Below are 16,368 nucleotides of genomic sequence, written 5' to 3'. Positions count from 1 at the left end.
ACTGTTACAGACCATTTCAATAGTCAACATTCACAAATCTGAAAGACTTGCAATTGAATGCAAATTGCATATTCTTTGGGAAGACTTGGCCTAAGACTTTTGACTTCAACTTGCAGTGTTAAAAACCGCTCTGGCAGCCAGACTATAAAACATTACATAAACATTAACCATCCTCTGCTTCCAAACTGGATGAGAGAAGTTCTGCATGAGACCTATTGATCATGTATTAATACTGCTTCAACCTGTTTTGTATGATGTCATGATGCACCTGGATTGTGGTTGGCCAAAATTGCAAGAAGTATTTGGTTAGCTATGTCCATTAGTGACCAGACTTTATGCTACAGAAAGCACTTGCACCTGCTTTTAGAGACTCATTACAAATCTATATATTGTTCAATGTGTGTGTATATATATATTATGGGTGCTACGGTTCATGAAAAAACATCCGAACCGTTCGGTTCGCTTGTCTCGATTCGGAACGTGTGTGCGTCGCACGGTTCGTCAGTACACTGTTAATGTGCACTAACCACTTACTGCCGTAGTGCCCACTTTCGACACTTATGTTAAAACACTTACCGGAAATGACGAGTGGGATGAGCATGACGAACGCAACACATGGCAGCTGATTGGACAAACGCGTCACGTGGGTCTTGCTGCTCCCGAATTTCAAAACAGACTCTAATGGCATCTTGTTCTGAATACAATCTCGTATTTTACGAAAATAGTTCACCGAAACGTTTCTGAAAACATTTTAAGCGAGAAATAGGCCATACAGTTGCTGAATCTGTCTATTTTCTTTGATCGACAAAGGTCAGTTTAAAAGATTTTTGTTAGATTTTGAGAGGCGGCGAGCCGAGCCGACCGCTCCTCAAGTGGAGTGTGGAGTGCTGCAGATCACGTCACGTGTAGAAATGTCAAGTGGGAGAGAAAAGGAAGGCTGCCCGGAGCTGGAGTATGCGCCAGCGTTGTATAAGTCTGGTGTGTGGGAACATTTTGGATTTCATGTTACCGATGATGAGAGCGAAAATAAAACAATAGATAGAACTGCCACTGTGTGCAAGCATTGTGCAACATGCATTCAATATGCTAATTTTAGCTATATATCATATGCTGAAGTATATTTCTGGAGTGTTAAAGATTAAAAATAACAAGAACCGTACAGAACCAAAAACCGTGACCCTAAAACCGTGATACATACCAAACCGTGGGTTTTGTGAACCGTGCCATCCCTAATATATATATATATATATATATATACAGTGCTGCTCATAAGTATTCATACCCATGCTAAAGTTGACTAAAAAAAGGAATAAAAAAATCATCTTTTGGAAATTGATCTTAATGCCTTAATTTAAAAAAATGAGGAAAAATTCTACCTTTTAAGGACACCAATTTGTTTTGTGAATGAATAACGTATTGTAAATAAATAAATGTTCTTCCTTAAAATACAGGGGCCATAATTATACATACCCCTTTGTTAAATTCCCATAGAGGAAGGCAGATTTTTATTTTTAAAGGCCAGTTATTTCATGGATCCAGGATACTATGCATCCTGATAAAGTTCCCTTGGCCTTTGGAATTAAAATAGCCCCACATCATCACATACCCTTCACCATACCTAGAGATTGGCATGGTTTTATCTCAGTTAGCCTAATAGCTAACTGAGATAAGATCCATATCAATGCAAATCAAACCAGCTATTAGGCTAACTGAGATAAAACCATGCCAATCTCTAGGTATGGTGAAGGGTATGTGATGATGTGGGGCTACTTTAATTCCAAAGGCCAAGAGAACTTTATCAGGATGCATAGTATCCTGGATCCATGAAATAACTGGCCTTTAAAAATAAAGGCTCCTCTATGGGAATTTAACATAGGGGTATGTATAATTATAGCCCCTGTATTTTAAGGAAGAACATTTATTTATTTACAATACATTATTAATTCACAAAAAAAATGGTGTCCTTAAAAGGTCGGATTTTTCCTCATTTTTTTAATTAAGGCATTAAGATCAATTTCCAAAAGATAATTTTTTTATTCCTCTTTTTAGTCTACTTGACCATGGGTATGAATACTTATGAGCAGCACTGTATATATATATATATATATATATATATATATATATATATACACTGCTGCCATATATATATATATATATATATATATGGTGTAGGGTTAAATGGACAGGGGTTGTTGGTCGTGATAAGATCAGCCAAATAATACATTTTTAGAAAATAAAACCTAAAGAATATTATTATTTTCCTTAGCTGCAGTACTTTTTAGAACAAATGCATTAAAATTGAATAAAAAGAGACCTTTAAAGGGCTTTGAGCCACCAGGTCTGAGATGGACTGTAAATAGAGATGATGCTGGATGGAGAGCTGGCTGCAGTCCACATAAACAGAAATAGAAACATTGCCGAGATGGAGTCGGCATCATCCATAAAACATTGGCTTGCTGCCAGGGGGGATGGCCATGTTGTTGTAATGACAATAACATTGTCATCTCTCATTTTTCCATAATTCCAACAGGGGAGGGATGAACAGGACGAGCTGATGGACATGTGAAACAGTGAGTGAAAGTCACAGAATGGAGATGGAATTCTTATCGGCAACAAATTCTAATTTAATCTCAATGAGACATGCTGCCGTGGTGTCTAAAATCAGAGCCTGTATCAAAAGTAAACATGGGGGCTGTGTGACATGGGCCACCAGCTTTAACAGAAACAAATCACAGCAATATAAAATGTAATCACATACTTCAAAAAGAAAAAAAAAGTATCATATTCTCCAACAATCTCTCTCTCTCCAAAGTGGGAGAAGAGCTAACCTCAAAGCACTCAGCCAGCTTCCTCAGCTTGAGAACAGTGCTGAGCTATTAGCCTTCCAAAGCCTGACAGCTGATCAGAAAACATATCTAATTCCCTTCCATTTCTGCAAAGTAACAGAAAAGCCTGAGGGATTTTTAGAGGCTCAAAGTGTTCTCCCCGAGATAGTAATTGAAAGCCAAGGGTCCTGCTTTCTATTCAGCCGAGCTCCAGCTCAGTTCAGGGCTCAGCCTTTGTGGAGAGAAAGTCCATCAATCAGAGGGTCATTAAGGGCCTGATTAGTCTCCTGCTTTAGAGCTCAGTAATCCAACTATCAGGAAGCCTATTGTCCCAGGCACAGCCTGGCATTGACAGCCACTGCTGCAGCCTGGATGGTGGGCTTGGAAGTACAAAGAGTGCCATGCTCTGAAAACTAAGGATTCATTGGCTCGGGTTTGTAAGTCCAGGCGGAGCCAATAATCACTCAGGGTTTTATTTTTGAGCTTTGTGGAAGTTGGGGTTCATGGAGGACGTCATTGAGCTTAAATTAGATTTTGGGGTTTCATTGCCTTGATCGTATTAGCTTTTGTTCCTGATTCTTTGTGTGAGTTTGCAGCTTATTCTCATGCACTTTCAAAAGTAGCTTCCTCAGCAGGATGCCTGTTACATCTACATTAGACAACTTGGCGCGTTGGCAGCTCCTCGTAGCAGTAGGAGGTGCGTACTTTAATTTGAACTTGAATATCTGGAAATCCTGCGAGGTGACATCAGTAAACTGCACGCAGCATGCTTATGTTTACCACACACAGCTGCTCTGTGATGCAAGTTTTTTAAGAAACCACAAGAGAAAGGAGAGAGAGGTGAGTTAAGCTTTCGCTTCAGTAGATGGAGTACTCTCTTCTTTTTCTTCTTGTTTAGTAACTGGTACTTCTCTCCCTACGGCTACTGGGACTCGGCCAAAAAGTCTCCAACATAAATCAAGGGCATTCTGCCAGCTTTCCATCATGCTGTCCATCCTGCTCTGTATAACGCACGGCAGAATGCAGCATCAGGACATTTCACAGTAAATGGATACTGGTATGCATTTGTGTGTGTGCGTGTGTGTATGTGTGTATATGTGTATGTGTATGTGTGTGTGTGCATGTGTGTGTGTGTGTGTGTGTGTGTGTGTGTGTGTGTGTGTGTGTGTGTATGTGTGTGTGTGTGTGTGTGTGTGTGTGTGTGTGTAGAGTGGGATGTTATTGATTTACAAAAGGGAAAAAAGCAGAGGAGTTGAGCCTGAAGCACACCATCTGTATGCAGCCAGACAAACAGAGCTGCCCTCCAAAACCAAACTGTAGTGACTGTGTGAGCAGAAAATAGATCACCGAAAAGTTTCTCTGTTGCCATAAGGACAAAAGTATAACTGGCTTACAATGAGGTGGGATATTGTTTAGTATCATGGGAAGGTTTCTATTTCAATGATATGAAATCTGAACCAAAGTCGAGTGCAGTTACTACCATGGACTGCTGAGACGGAAAGCAGGAAAATACATCTTTGGAGTAATATCTTTAAGTCTGTGTGTAAGTCAGATACAGCATGTGTGTGTAGACGACGTGAGACCTGACTTAAAACTGTCAGTACACAACTCGAGTCTTGCACTTAATGCTGTTAGACTAACTTAAGATTTGACCACTTGGAAACTCAACTTGTGTTTTGAAGGTAAATCATGTAGTTACTGTTGTGAATGTGTTACATTCCAGTCTGGAAAAACTCTAAACTATGCCTCTCTCATCTGTTTCAATTTGTATCACGAATTGTAACACGTCTTCCTTCTTCTTCTGTAACTCCTTTCCTGAAGATTATTCTGCGTGAACCAACCTTGAACCAGTCCTCCTTTCCTATGGAGCCTCTTTCTTATCTTTCTATTGTGAATCTATAGCGATTGTTAGAAAATGTATATAATCCTTGTGTGTCTTACTAAACCTTTAGGACATTTTGAACTGAACCCTGCTTCGTGTCGCTTTGTTCTCCGAGATCTCGTAACTGCTTTCAGAATCAACTCACAGAGGTCAAGCCAGTAGATGATAGGATACGGACTAGGATACGGACCACAAAACAATCGTGATCGGATTGTTGCCTAACAGTTTTGTCTTTAATTATTAATTCTATAACCCAGAGTGTGGCTTAAAGAATTAGGAAAATCTACCGTAAGAACAGAAAACAATGAGTTTATAGTTTTCTTTTCAGTATATTTTGGGGACTATAATCTTGACTCAAACACTTAAGATTACTTTTTATGCCTTTTTATTTACGTTTTTATTAAAATGTCATTAAAATGCATTGAAGGGACCTGGTCTGAGACAGTAACTCTTGCTGTGTCTTTGTCAGCTTTTACATTTCCAACTTTATTGCAATTTGCTCAAGAAGACTTGAAAAACCTAAATGGTTTCTGTATGTTTTATAAAAAGAATGTTGTGTACAATGTATTATTGGCAATAGTTAAAGGGCATCAAAACAAAATAAACACCATAGAAAAACCTTTAAAATAAATGTATATTTTTATTCAGTTTATGGGTCTTAATTGAATCTAGTGTAGAAATGAATTCACTCTACTTGTGGCTTTCACTAAAATATAAAATGTAAAAAATATAAAATTTGGAAAAGTTTCTCTTAGTATATCTATGTGCGTATGTAAATCAGTAGGTAACGTAAGGTAACATAAGTCAGTTTTGTTGGTGTGTGTGTGTGCCAACAGTGGATGTGTGGATCACAGGTATCTATAGACTGTGATCCTTTACAGTGGGACATTGATACAGCCGTGAGAGGAGCACAAAAAAGACATTCACACACAAATGTATTTCTATACTTGTGAAGACACAATACATTCCCGCAGTCCCTAATGTCGAGTTCAGACTACACAATATTTCTGTCTGTTCAATGGTCACTGGATCAGATCAGTCGATTACAGAGTCATAAACTCTTGCCGTGACTCGGCCGACAGATGTGACAGACTACACGTTGGTCATAGGTAGCCGTCTTTCACGACACGCGTTATGTTATCGGGAAGGCGGTGCTTGGAACCGACTTCCAGGAACAAGAATGTTAACAGACAATGGTGGCGTGTATGATGCTGGCTGTCTTGCGTTCGAAAAAGCCTAAAAAAAAAAAATAGAAAACAACTATGCCTTTTCTTTTGACATCCTTAATCATCACAACCACATCTCTGAACGTTAGACCTAAAGTTTTAATCTTAGTTTTAAATCACAAACAGCGCTTTGAAGAAGTGAAGACCCATCAAAATGTTTTCACTCTCAAGGGCTAAAACTGGACCCCATAAAGAGGAAGTACACACACACACACACACACACACACACACACACGTCTTTGATGCTTGTTATGTCTAGACATCTTCAATATTAGAAGGAGGTCCTGCCTGGTCTCCAGTTCTGTGTGTGTGTGTGTGTGTGTGTGTGTGTGTGTGTGTGTGTGTGTGTGTGCGCATGTTTTGTAACTGAGTGAGCTGCCAAATTTGTCTCATGCCAAACACACACTCCTCCCACTTCAGTCACGGTGACCAGCACTTGTAGCCAGATAATTGCGTCCTTGTCATAAAAACCTCACCAGAAGCGATGACAGAGTGCTTAAATATGCAGGCATTAGCTTGTGACTCCAGAAAAGAAAATTTCAGGGATAAAGTCAACAAACCACACTGTGTGGACACGTCAAGTACAATCAGTGTGATTAATGCTGAGGTTGAGGCAATGAGAGGAGTTTAGAGGAACACAGTGGATGTCTAAAATGTTTAGACAGCAAGTCAGAGAATAAATAATGTCACTCAACTGAGTAGTAAAGTAAAACCAATAGGAATATTTTTTTAAGATCCAATATTATCCACTTCTGACAACTTCTACACGTGAATAACACCTTAAAAATCTGTCTTTCAGTTGAGACACAAATGCAGTTACCTTGAATCTGACCACTTCCAACTTCTAAGTTATTAAACATTTTCTCTTAAATTTGAACTTTTGGAGGAAATATACAGAAATCAGTCCTTGAGTTTATTTTAATAGATTAAATGTGCACACTGCTCTGCATTTATTCGATTATAAACCGATTATAACTCAAAAAGTATTTTCAATTACGCACTGTTATGACCCTGGGGTCATGTTTTGTGATTTGTTGTGCCCTGCTCTATCACATAAATTGGGGGCTCGTCTGTTTTTTATTTATTTTTTTGTCCTTCGGTGTCGTTTTGGCTGAGATTTACTTTTGTTTGTTTCTTGGGGCTCTTTGTCTGGTTGGCAGTTTTCTTTTGTGATAGGGGCAGGTTTGGACTTTCAATTGGAGGATTTTGCTACTAGTCCATCAGTTGATAAATTGGATAGGTGTAAGAAGAATGACCTAATTTTGGTGAGGAACTTTTATGATGTGCATGTGCCCTCTAGTCTTAAGAAGCAGGAGTTGAAAGAGCTCCTTTGCTCAGAGCTAACTGAAAGGGGTTTGTTTGGGGAGTTGGCTCCTTCAGAGGGAGTTCCGGGTGAACAGGCTGGTATTGTTGCCCCACTACAAGTAATACCACCTCAAGGCCTTGCGGCTCAGGCAAACTTGACCACAGAAGAGCTGAGGCTAACGCTGCAGATCAGAGAGGCTGAGGTGAGAAATCGAGAGTTGGAGGTGCAAGCCATGCATTTGAAAATAAGGGCTCTGGAGATAGAGGGGGGAGCCGCTATATCTGCCAGTTCTCCTACAGTCATGCCTTTCGGTTTGAGAAATGCCCCTGCTACTTTCCAACGGTTGATGAATACGGTCCTATGTGGTGTGGAAAATTGTGAGGTTTATTTGGATGACATAGTGGCCTATTCTTCAACCTGGTCTGACCACATGAGAACACTCCGTCAAATCTTTGGATGTCTGTGCGCTGCTTCCCTTACACTCAATCTTGCCAAATATGAGTTTGGGAAGGCTGTTGTGACATACCTAGGTAAACAAGTAGGGCAAGGTCTGTGTGCCCAGTTACTGCCAAAGTGCAGGCAATCTTAGATTTCCCAGCTCCTCAAACGCGTCGTGAGCTCCGCCGTTTTTTGGGGATGGCTGGGTATTACCGTGCGTTCTGCAAAAACTTTGCAGATGTGGTAGCTCCTTTGACTAGTTTGGTGAGTCCCAAAACTCCTTTCCAGTGGTCAGAGGACTGTCAGTTGGCTTTTGAAGCTGCCAAAGTTCTCCTCTGCAGTGCGCCTGTGCTCGCAGCCCCAAACTTCACTCGACCATTTAAGCTGGAGGTAGATGCCAGCGCTCTTGGTGCGGGCACAGTGCTCCTGCAGGAGGATGAGCGAGGCATTGATCACCCCATTTGTTATTTTTCCAAAAAGTTCAAGAAACACCAACTACATTACAGCACCATTGAGAAGGAGGCCTTAGCTTTGCTGTTAGCATTACAACACTTTGAAGTGTACCTCGGGTCTAGTCCTGCGCCAACCCTTGTTTTCTCTGACCACAATCCGCTTGTGTTCCTGTCTCGGATGCAAAATAGCAATCAGCGTCTCATGCGGTGCTCCTTGTTACTGCAAGATTTTAATATTGAGATTCATTACAAAAAGGGTTTGGAAAACGTTATGGCTGATGCTCTGTCTAGATCTTGAGTCAAACTTTTTGTTGACAATGTTTGATCTTGGGTGGGGAGGTGTTATGACCCTGGGGTCATGTTTTGTGATTTGTTGTGCCCTGCTCTATCAGTTGTTTTCCTGAGTGTACACAGGTAATGAAGAACAGGTGTGAACACCGGATTGGTCCAGCAGAGCTGATTGCTGTCTCCTGATTGGTCGTCCGGAGGACAGCAGCCATTTTAAGCCTCATTGGACAGGAGCTCTGGCTCTCTCTCTTCACTCTGCCATTCCCAACATGTGCCTGTGTAAACCTGTGTCTTGTGTTTGCAGTTGTTGTGAGTAATGTTAACAGCCTTCAGTCAAAATGGTTGTTTTGGGTTCTTGGATTTGTTATCCTTCAACCATTTTGTTTTATCTGTGAATACATATTTCTTTGACTTATTTGCTAGTAGCAGTTTGGTAGGAGTGAGAAGTCCTTTTTTTGTTGGTTCCCTTTTTCTCCTGTTTTTGTTATTAGAAGCTTAGGTTAGAGCTTTGTCTTTTATTTACGTTTTGTTTTGGCTTAGGTAAGTTTAGTTTGCCTTTAGAATTGTTTTGTTTGTTGCTTTGGGGCCTCATCTCCAAAATAAAAAGACTGTTACTTTGCAATTCTTTGTCCTGGCCATGTTTGGGAGTGGGAAGAGTGGGGCCACACATTATGTTGCGTCTGGTTTACCCCTAGACATCAGGTTGTAACACGCACAAAAAATGTTTCCTGAGGAATATGTGTTCAATAAGTGAACTCTAAAATGGATACAAATGCAAAAATCATTAACAATTTACAGTATAACTGTAGAATGTAATGAATGCAATCAATAATTAAAGATTACCACAGCATGCACACGACACAAAGTAGTTAGATAGCATGTAGCAGATGTTGCATTTGACAGTAGAAGTGATTTTTGTGTAGATTTGTCAGAAGATGCACTTATTGTAGTCTCACATTTTAAACACATTCTTTGTGAACTTCTGCACTTTGGCTCAATCCCTTAAGATGATCTGTTTGGAAAAAAATCTATTGCTTTTCCCGCCCTCCATCCTGTCTAAATTACAGTCTGGATACTGTAGTTGCTTGAGATGCTGGAGCTTTAATGCTGTCTCAGTTGTGTAACATCGAGGAAAGAACTTCATCCAGTATTAATAGAGGATCGAAACAGGTCTTTTGCCTCTGCAGAGATGTTTGAACTGAGGCAGTGAGCGGCAGGACAACTCTAAATTAAACACCAGAGAGCTTTACATTTTGTTATTTTTTTGTCCTTGGCTGTAGCCATCGCAAAAGTGTTTTGAAAGTTTTTCGACCAGCGCCGCTGCACTGTTGCAAGTGTAACCTTTTAACCAACCCTTACCTGGCAGTACAGTGATTGATAGCCAGAATATAGAAATAGTGGAGTCCAACTCCTGCAGTATTTGGGAACTATACTAGACCACAAACTGACATTTGAGAGTAACACAGACATGGTGTACAAGAAAAGCCTGTATTCTCAGGAAACTCTGTAAGTTCCAGGTGGACAGGACCCTGATGACAATGTGTTATTGATCTGTTATTGAACCGGTGCTCTCTTTCTCTTTTACCTGCTGGTACCAATCTCTCAACCAAAAAAAGGACTCAATGTCTGCATAAAATAACTCTCAATAACTTGCACTGCACAGGAAACTCTGCAGGATCTTTACAACAAGCAGTAAACTAAACCTAAAAAAGGTAGTTAATTGCATAATGGTTATTTTTTGTGTTGTATTGTACAATCAGTCCTTCCAGAAAAATGCAGAGTTTTTTTGTGATTGTTGCAGACAAAAATCCTTGATTATGCGGCACGTTTTCTCAAAAAATGCGATGGAATATGCGGGATATTTATGCAATTTTATGCAATGAAATTGCGGGAACTCGCAAAAACTGCAGTTTCATCATGGCTTCATCGCGGGGTTTGCAGCTTTTCGATGATGTTCACGTCGCGTAATTACGTCACTTCATAACGTCACTTCATAACGTCACTTCATAACGTTCCCATGGCAACAGGAGAAAATGGCTGCTCTTGTGTGAAGTAAACGCAACATTTTTCAACTCGGCTAAGATATATGTGACGAAAATGTGGGGATTATGAAATCATGCAAGCCCCGCATATTTTGCACGGAAATCGGCAATTTATGCAGCGAAAGTACGGCATATTTCAAAATATATAAAAAATATGCGGACTTTGGCTGATTATGCATTGAATTATGCGATCGCATAATCACGTTTTTCTGGAGGGACTGGTACAATACCTGTGCTTTATGTGTGCTAAATATTTGCATTCAACTGCTGCGTAACCAACTGCCCCACTGGGGACAAATAAAGTTATTGATTGATTGATACCTAACTAACCTCTAACCCTAACAGACTCTAGACCTGTGTTGCAATACACTAATAGAATCCATTCAGTATTAGTGCAAGTTAAATGCCGGATCAGTGGATAAATGCAGACTTATACAGTTGCTAATCTTGGAATATTGAAAGCATGGATTTGCTGTATAAATATCAAATATCCCGGAGTGCCCCTCTGCCTATCCTACCTTCTGATTGATGTGGATTTGGAGGAGAACATTCCTATAACTGTGGCCATCGTTGACCTGCAGCACCATCCCATCCTCTGCCCCATCCGAGCCGTCATGGATGTATTGGATTTGCTCCCGGGTCAGCTCCTCCAGCTTAAATCGGCTAAGCGCCCGGTCACCGTGGAGACGGGACAGCCGGCCGTGGCGGGGCGGTTCAAGGACCATAATCAGGACATCGGCTGCGTTGTCGAGGTCGTCGACCTGCAGGACCGACTTGGTGATGGTTGCCAGGGCGCCGCGGCCCTCCACAGGTAGAGGAGAGAGAGTCACAACCCTCGGAGGCTAGAAATTATTAAAGGAAAAAAGGAAGAGAGTCAGGGAATAAGAACATGTTTTCATTACAATCTGACAAAGATAAATTAGATTCAGACAGACAGACAGACAGATAAATCGATCATTGCAACACCTTGTTTTTACGGTCAATGTTTCAGTGTCAGTGTGAAATTATAAAGGCTGACTGAGAGCAAAGCAATTTTTCCCAAATTGTCAGATGACGAATTTTCTCCCAGAGGGTTCGGGGGCGTGGGGGGGCCATAGTGTCCTGTCACTGAGGGAGATAAAGGTGAGGTTCAGCAGGGCGCCTCATTAGGCTGCACTCAGCCGTACCTGAAGCCTCTCAGCACGGGGCGAAAGGCTTCATCTCGCCAACAATGTCATTTCAGGAGCACCAATGAGAGTGGGAGACCTCCTATTTTGAGCAAGGGTATTACTTTATACAGAGCTCACTATGTGTCTGTCTCTGTCTGTGTTTTTTACCTCTATGCTTGTGTAATAAGGATATGGATATGGAGGATTAGAAGTGCAGAGCATGGATAGTTCTATAAAGTAAAGCCATTTTGGCCGACCCTCCCTTCTTTGAGAAACCAGACTTAATTAGAACTTATGTTTGTCCACATTTTGGGGTTTTTAAAAAGAGATTAATTACTGAGTAACTAATATAATTGAGTAAGTAATGGCTCTAATATTTGAAAGTGTCACTCTGTAGTGGGAACAAGTTTTAACGTCTTAGAAAAGGTACCTCTCTGTTCTTCAACAGTTTTTTCAGACATTTGAATAAACACATAGTTTTCCCCACACTTATGCATACGTGATCTTTTGAGCTTGGAGTTAATGTTAATGTTAATGAATAGGAATTTATTCTTATACATTAATGAATATTAATGAATATATATTAATATCAATGGAAGATTCTCATGAGGCTAGAAGTGCATTTGCATCGTCTGTGTGTTTGAATATGACACACAAAAAGAACAAAGAAAGTGCCTTGATGTAGGTTATTTTAATATGACTCTGCCAGGCGTTATTAGCATCATAGCTTGGCAGCGATGGAGGTGCAGGTAAAGAGGCATGGGTTGCGTGGCCCTAAATCAAACCAGTTGTCCTGCTGGGAGCTCCGAGCCGCTCAGCAGGGCTCGGGTCCAATTTGTTGCCTTCGATGGCTGCTGGCTGAGCTCCAGTTCTTTGCCATGACAGCAGCAGCTTAAGCAAAGAGGGACGTATAAAACAAGCTGGAGCCGGGAGAGAAAAATGACTTGTGGGACACACAATCCCTCTGTGTGTCTTCGAGCCAAAGTGACCTCTGACTGAAACAGCAGGACACAGAGCTGAAACACAGAGGGAGCATGTTGTTTTCTGCAGCCTCTTGCCCTTTGTGTTCTGTTGGGTGTCGTTTAGTGACACATTTTTAGACGTAAGAGGACTTATCTCCAAGAGACAGACAACTGGGCCCTCGGGCGCCCACCGTAATCCTGTGTGTTCACTTCTGCAATTCGTAGGAGGCAAACAAAAGGTTTCGGATGTGTTGGCGGGGGCTGAAAGTGGGTGTGTGTGTGCTGCTTTTAAATCGTGCTAAGACATGCCTGTTCACTAAAGGCAAACCACTGCAATCTCTCCCCCGAGGCAGAGGAAAACAAACACAAACACAGGCAGACTCAGCAGGGCTAACTTTTTATCCTCACCTCACAGGTGAGGGTGAGGTGAGGTTCATGTTTGGGAGAAAGCTGTCGTCACCCATGGGGCCATGGGGCTTTGCAGCACTTCAAGAAGATGGAAAAAAAAACTTTTTTTTGGTGCTGCTTCCTGCTTTTCTTTTTCCGTTTGCTCTTTGTTTTGTTGTTTTTCCTGCTGTGATCGTACTGGTATTCAGAGGCACAACATGCAGAGTGGAAGTGCCTGTAAGCCTCCTGGTTTGTAACACTGCCTTTTATCTGCAACTCTCCTCTCATGTTTTTGTGTCAAGCAGTCACAACACAGACTGTTAACCTGGAACTATGGTCAAAATGATGCATTGAAGTATAACCATCATGATTTGAAATGCCATTTTGTTCTTAACACACTTTTATATTTACTTCTAGACATAATTCTGAACTTCAACAAAAATGTCCAATGTAGAAGGTTTCCCGATATTGATTGACAGCTAAAGGAAATGGAGAAAGTCAGAAGTACATTCTGAGGTGTCTGTTGGCTAGAGATCTCTATCAACTATTTCTTTTTTCAACCTTATTTATACAGGGAGGGCTGCATTAGCACAAGTGGTCTTTTTCTCCATGCCATCCTGCTTTACAGTCAACCTGTTCAACAGTGCCTTTTGCATTTAGGTAGAATATACAATGTAGTTTGTTTGTGTCGGCTGTGGCTGGTACAGTATGTGCACATTCATATCAACTTAGACATGCCTGAGTGTATTCCTGTCACCCTACACTATGTTGTGCTCCTTATAATGAGGTTGGAATACATTGAACGGTTTCTTTCAAAGCAACCCTGACATTTTCTGACTTTCTGTACAAGATCTAAATTTTCAAAGAAAAGGCAGGCTAAATTTATGGGAATATGTCTTTGTAACACTAGTGTAAACACAAACAAAACTGGAAGTTACATCAGTGTTTGTGTTGCTCTTTGATGTAGTGTGAAAGATGCAATCGCATGAGACTCTGTTGCTGCACAGAGTATTTCTCTTTGTGATATGTTTGTGGATGCATTTACTGTGGAGGGAAAGATAAAACAGATGGAAAACAGGATAATGAGTTAATGTTTGCTGTCAGAAATGTCTGTTAAGTGAATGGACTTAGAGACGATGGAGATGAGACGTCTCATCTTGGAGAATCCAACAACTCATACTCTAACTGAAAGACAACATAGGTTGCTGCTCCAGAATTATTCCTTGGGTGTTTTCTGATCTGCCACCTTAAAGCTACATTGTGTAAGAATTTCTCCCATCTAGCGGTGAAATTGTATATGACAACCATCTGAATATTACTTTCTAGCCCCCCCCCATTCTGAGTGCATTCTAACTGCTACGGTAGCCGTGTTATTCCAAGAAGTACGATTTCGTCCGTGAGTGTTCCTTCCAGTGTAATAATAGTTTTACGTTATTTTGGTACCATTTCATTGCTAACATCAGCTAACAGGTTCCCAAACATAGGCAAGCTAATTTTAGCAAAGTATCAGTGCTATCGTTATTCTGTATATTGTGTGAGATTAATAGTGTAAGGCAATGTTTACAGCGTAGGAGAGAAGCAACGGAGGTTTTTATATATTTCTCTGAGCAGTATGAACAATGTCAATGAAACCGAAATTAGCTCTTAGTATCTCCATCGTTTACACGCAGCTGTTCTAGCTGTAGCTAGTCTGTGTTACAACTGCACATGACGTGAGCTGCCAAGGAAATCACGTCACATATTATTACGTTTATGTTACAAGGTAGACAATCCTTTTTCATCATTGACGCGAGGAAAAGTATCCTAGACATCTCTAGCATTATGCACAACCATGCTATATTTAGCCAAGCAAGTAGCAACTATAAAACTTTGAATTTACACAAATAGGCAGAATTATCTTTTGAGAAGAAAGCAGGCAACTTTGGTGTCCCTTTTAAAATCCTTGCTCCTTATGAGCATCCTTTTCCATCTTGGAAAAGCCACTCCAATATTAACTTTGGTCTTGTTGCTTTGCCTGTCGGTTGTCATTTTAATTCTCTTTTTAACTTCCTTGGCGACGGCGTTACATGTCCTTGAGAATAGACACAATCCTCCATTTTCAACAGGCTTTCAAATCTGCCGGCAGTCGCAAGTAATCTTCTCCCTCTCTCTGGCATTCGTCACAGTCAGTGCCACTGAGTGAAAAGTGCGAAAGGCGGAGGTATGTCCCTCTTTGGCTAATGTATTTTAAAGATGGAGGCGCAACATGGCGGCCCTCATTCGAGCGACTCACTCTATGTATTCTGAATGATTCTGAATTCTACGCGTACGAGAATACTTTGATTAGTTGGTGGAAGTAATTACACATGAATGAGTACATATTTGTGAAAGAACAAAGGGGTTTTTGCTAAGAATCAACTCAAACAATTACACAATGGAGCTTTAATAATTAAGGTTTCATTTGGTTTAGGCAACTAAATCGACTTGGTTAAGGTTAGGGAAGTTTTGCTGCACTATACTGTACTACTACAATGTCATACTAGTTCCACATTTGTTCCTAAGAGAGAAAAGTTATTATTTGCCTGGAAAACATAAACATTAATTATTTAAGCTTTGAAACAAATAACGCATAAATAATAATGTTCTATTTTACTCTTCATTTTATTCATGGTGTTTTAATCTTCCAATATTTATGTCTGTTTTTTATGTTGGTTGCCTTATTTCTTCTGTGAAGCACTTTGTGACTTTTTTGCTCTTGAAATAAATAAATAAATAACGTTACTAACTTACTGACTTTTCCTTTTTTAAACGCATCCTGCCTCACCTCACCTACCTGGTGAGTGTGAACACATACACATTTGTTGCACAGACTTACTGTATGAACTGGGACAAATGTTTGTCTTACGGAGTGTGGGTATGAAAAATGGGGGGTGTTAAATACTAATAACAGTAATTTTATCGTAATATTATTAACAAAATTGTCCGACCAACTGTCAGTCAAAACACAGTCACCGACATTGAGTTATGTGCTTAACAGTCCGTTGCTTCTGCTAATATTGTCTGAGAAAGTCGAGCTAATCAAGTGATGGTGTAATTGAGCAGTCACCCCCAAACACACCTAAACGCTGGAGCTCCACTCAATCACCATCTGCAAGCAGCACTCTGATAGCTGCACCTGCAAAACTAATTTACTCTGGACTCACTCAAACTTAAGAAAACAGTAAACAGCAATAACGTTGGTTTTGTCACTACAAAGACCTTTAAAAAATATAAAAACTGTTTGCAATATTGGCTAAACAAATTTAGAGCCCTTTTCCTCGCCTGCATATAATATATTCATTTTTAATCCGTTTATTTCAGTTTTATATCATTCATATTTATTAATTATACTAATTTATGAATTAACTACCAAAGCTACTTTTAAAAACAAGAC

The 16,368-nt window shown here is 40.4% G+C and overlaps 1 protein-coding gene across 2 annotated transcripts in view; it reads right to left on the bottom strand.

The window, feature by feature from the left end:
• fras1 (Fraser extracellular matrix complex subunit 1) overlaps window positions 1-16,368 on the bottom strand; it is a 270,430-nt gene that overhangs the window by 83,702 nt on the left and 170,360 nt on the right. For both annotated transcript variants that reach the window (XM_031305293.2, XM_031305292.2), the window contains exon 28: window positions 10,978-11,301. In XM_031305293.2, the coding sequence (XP_031161153.1) occupies window positions 10,978-11,301 (324 nt within the window). The remainder of the gene's footprint in view (window positions 1-10,977; window positions 11,302-16,368) is intronic.

The sequence above is a fragment of the Sander lucioperca genome, chromosome 2 (assembly GCF_008315115.2).
Source record: "Sander lucioperca isolate FBNREF2018 chromosome 2, SLUC_FBN_1.2, whole genome shotgun sequence".
Classification (NCBI taxonomy): domain Eukaryota; kingdom Metazoa; phylum Chordata; class Actinopteri; order Perciformes; family Percidae; genus Sander; species Sander lucioperca.
The sequence above is the reverse complement of the archived record's forward strand: the minus strand, read 5'-3'. Positions and strand labels throughout refer to the sequence as shown.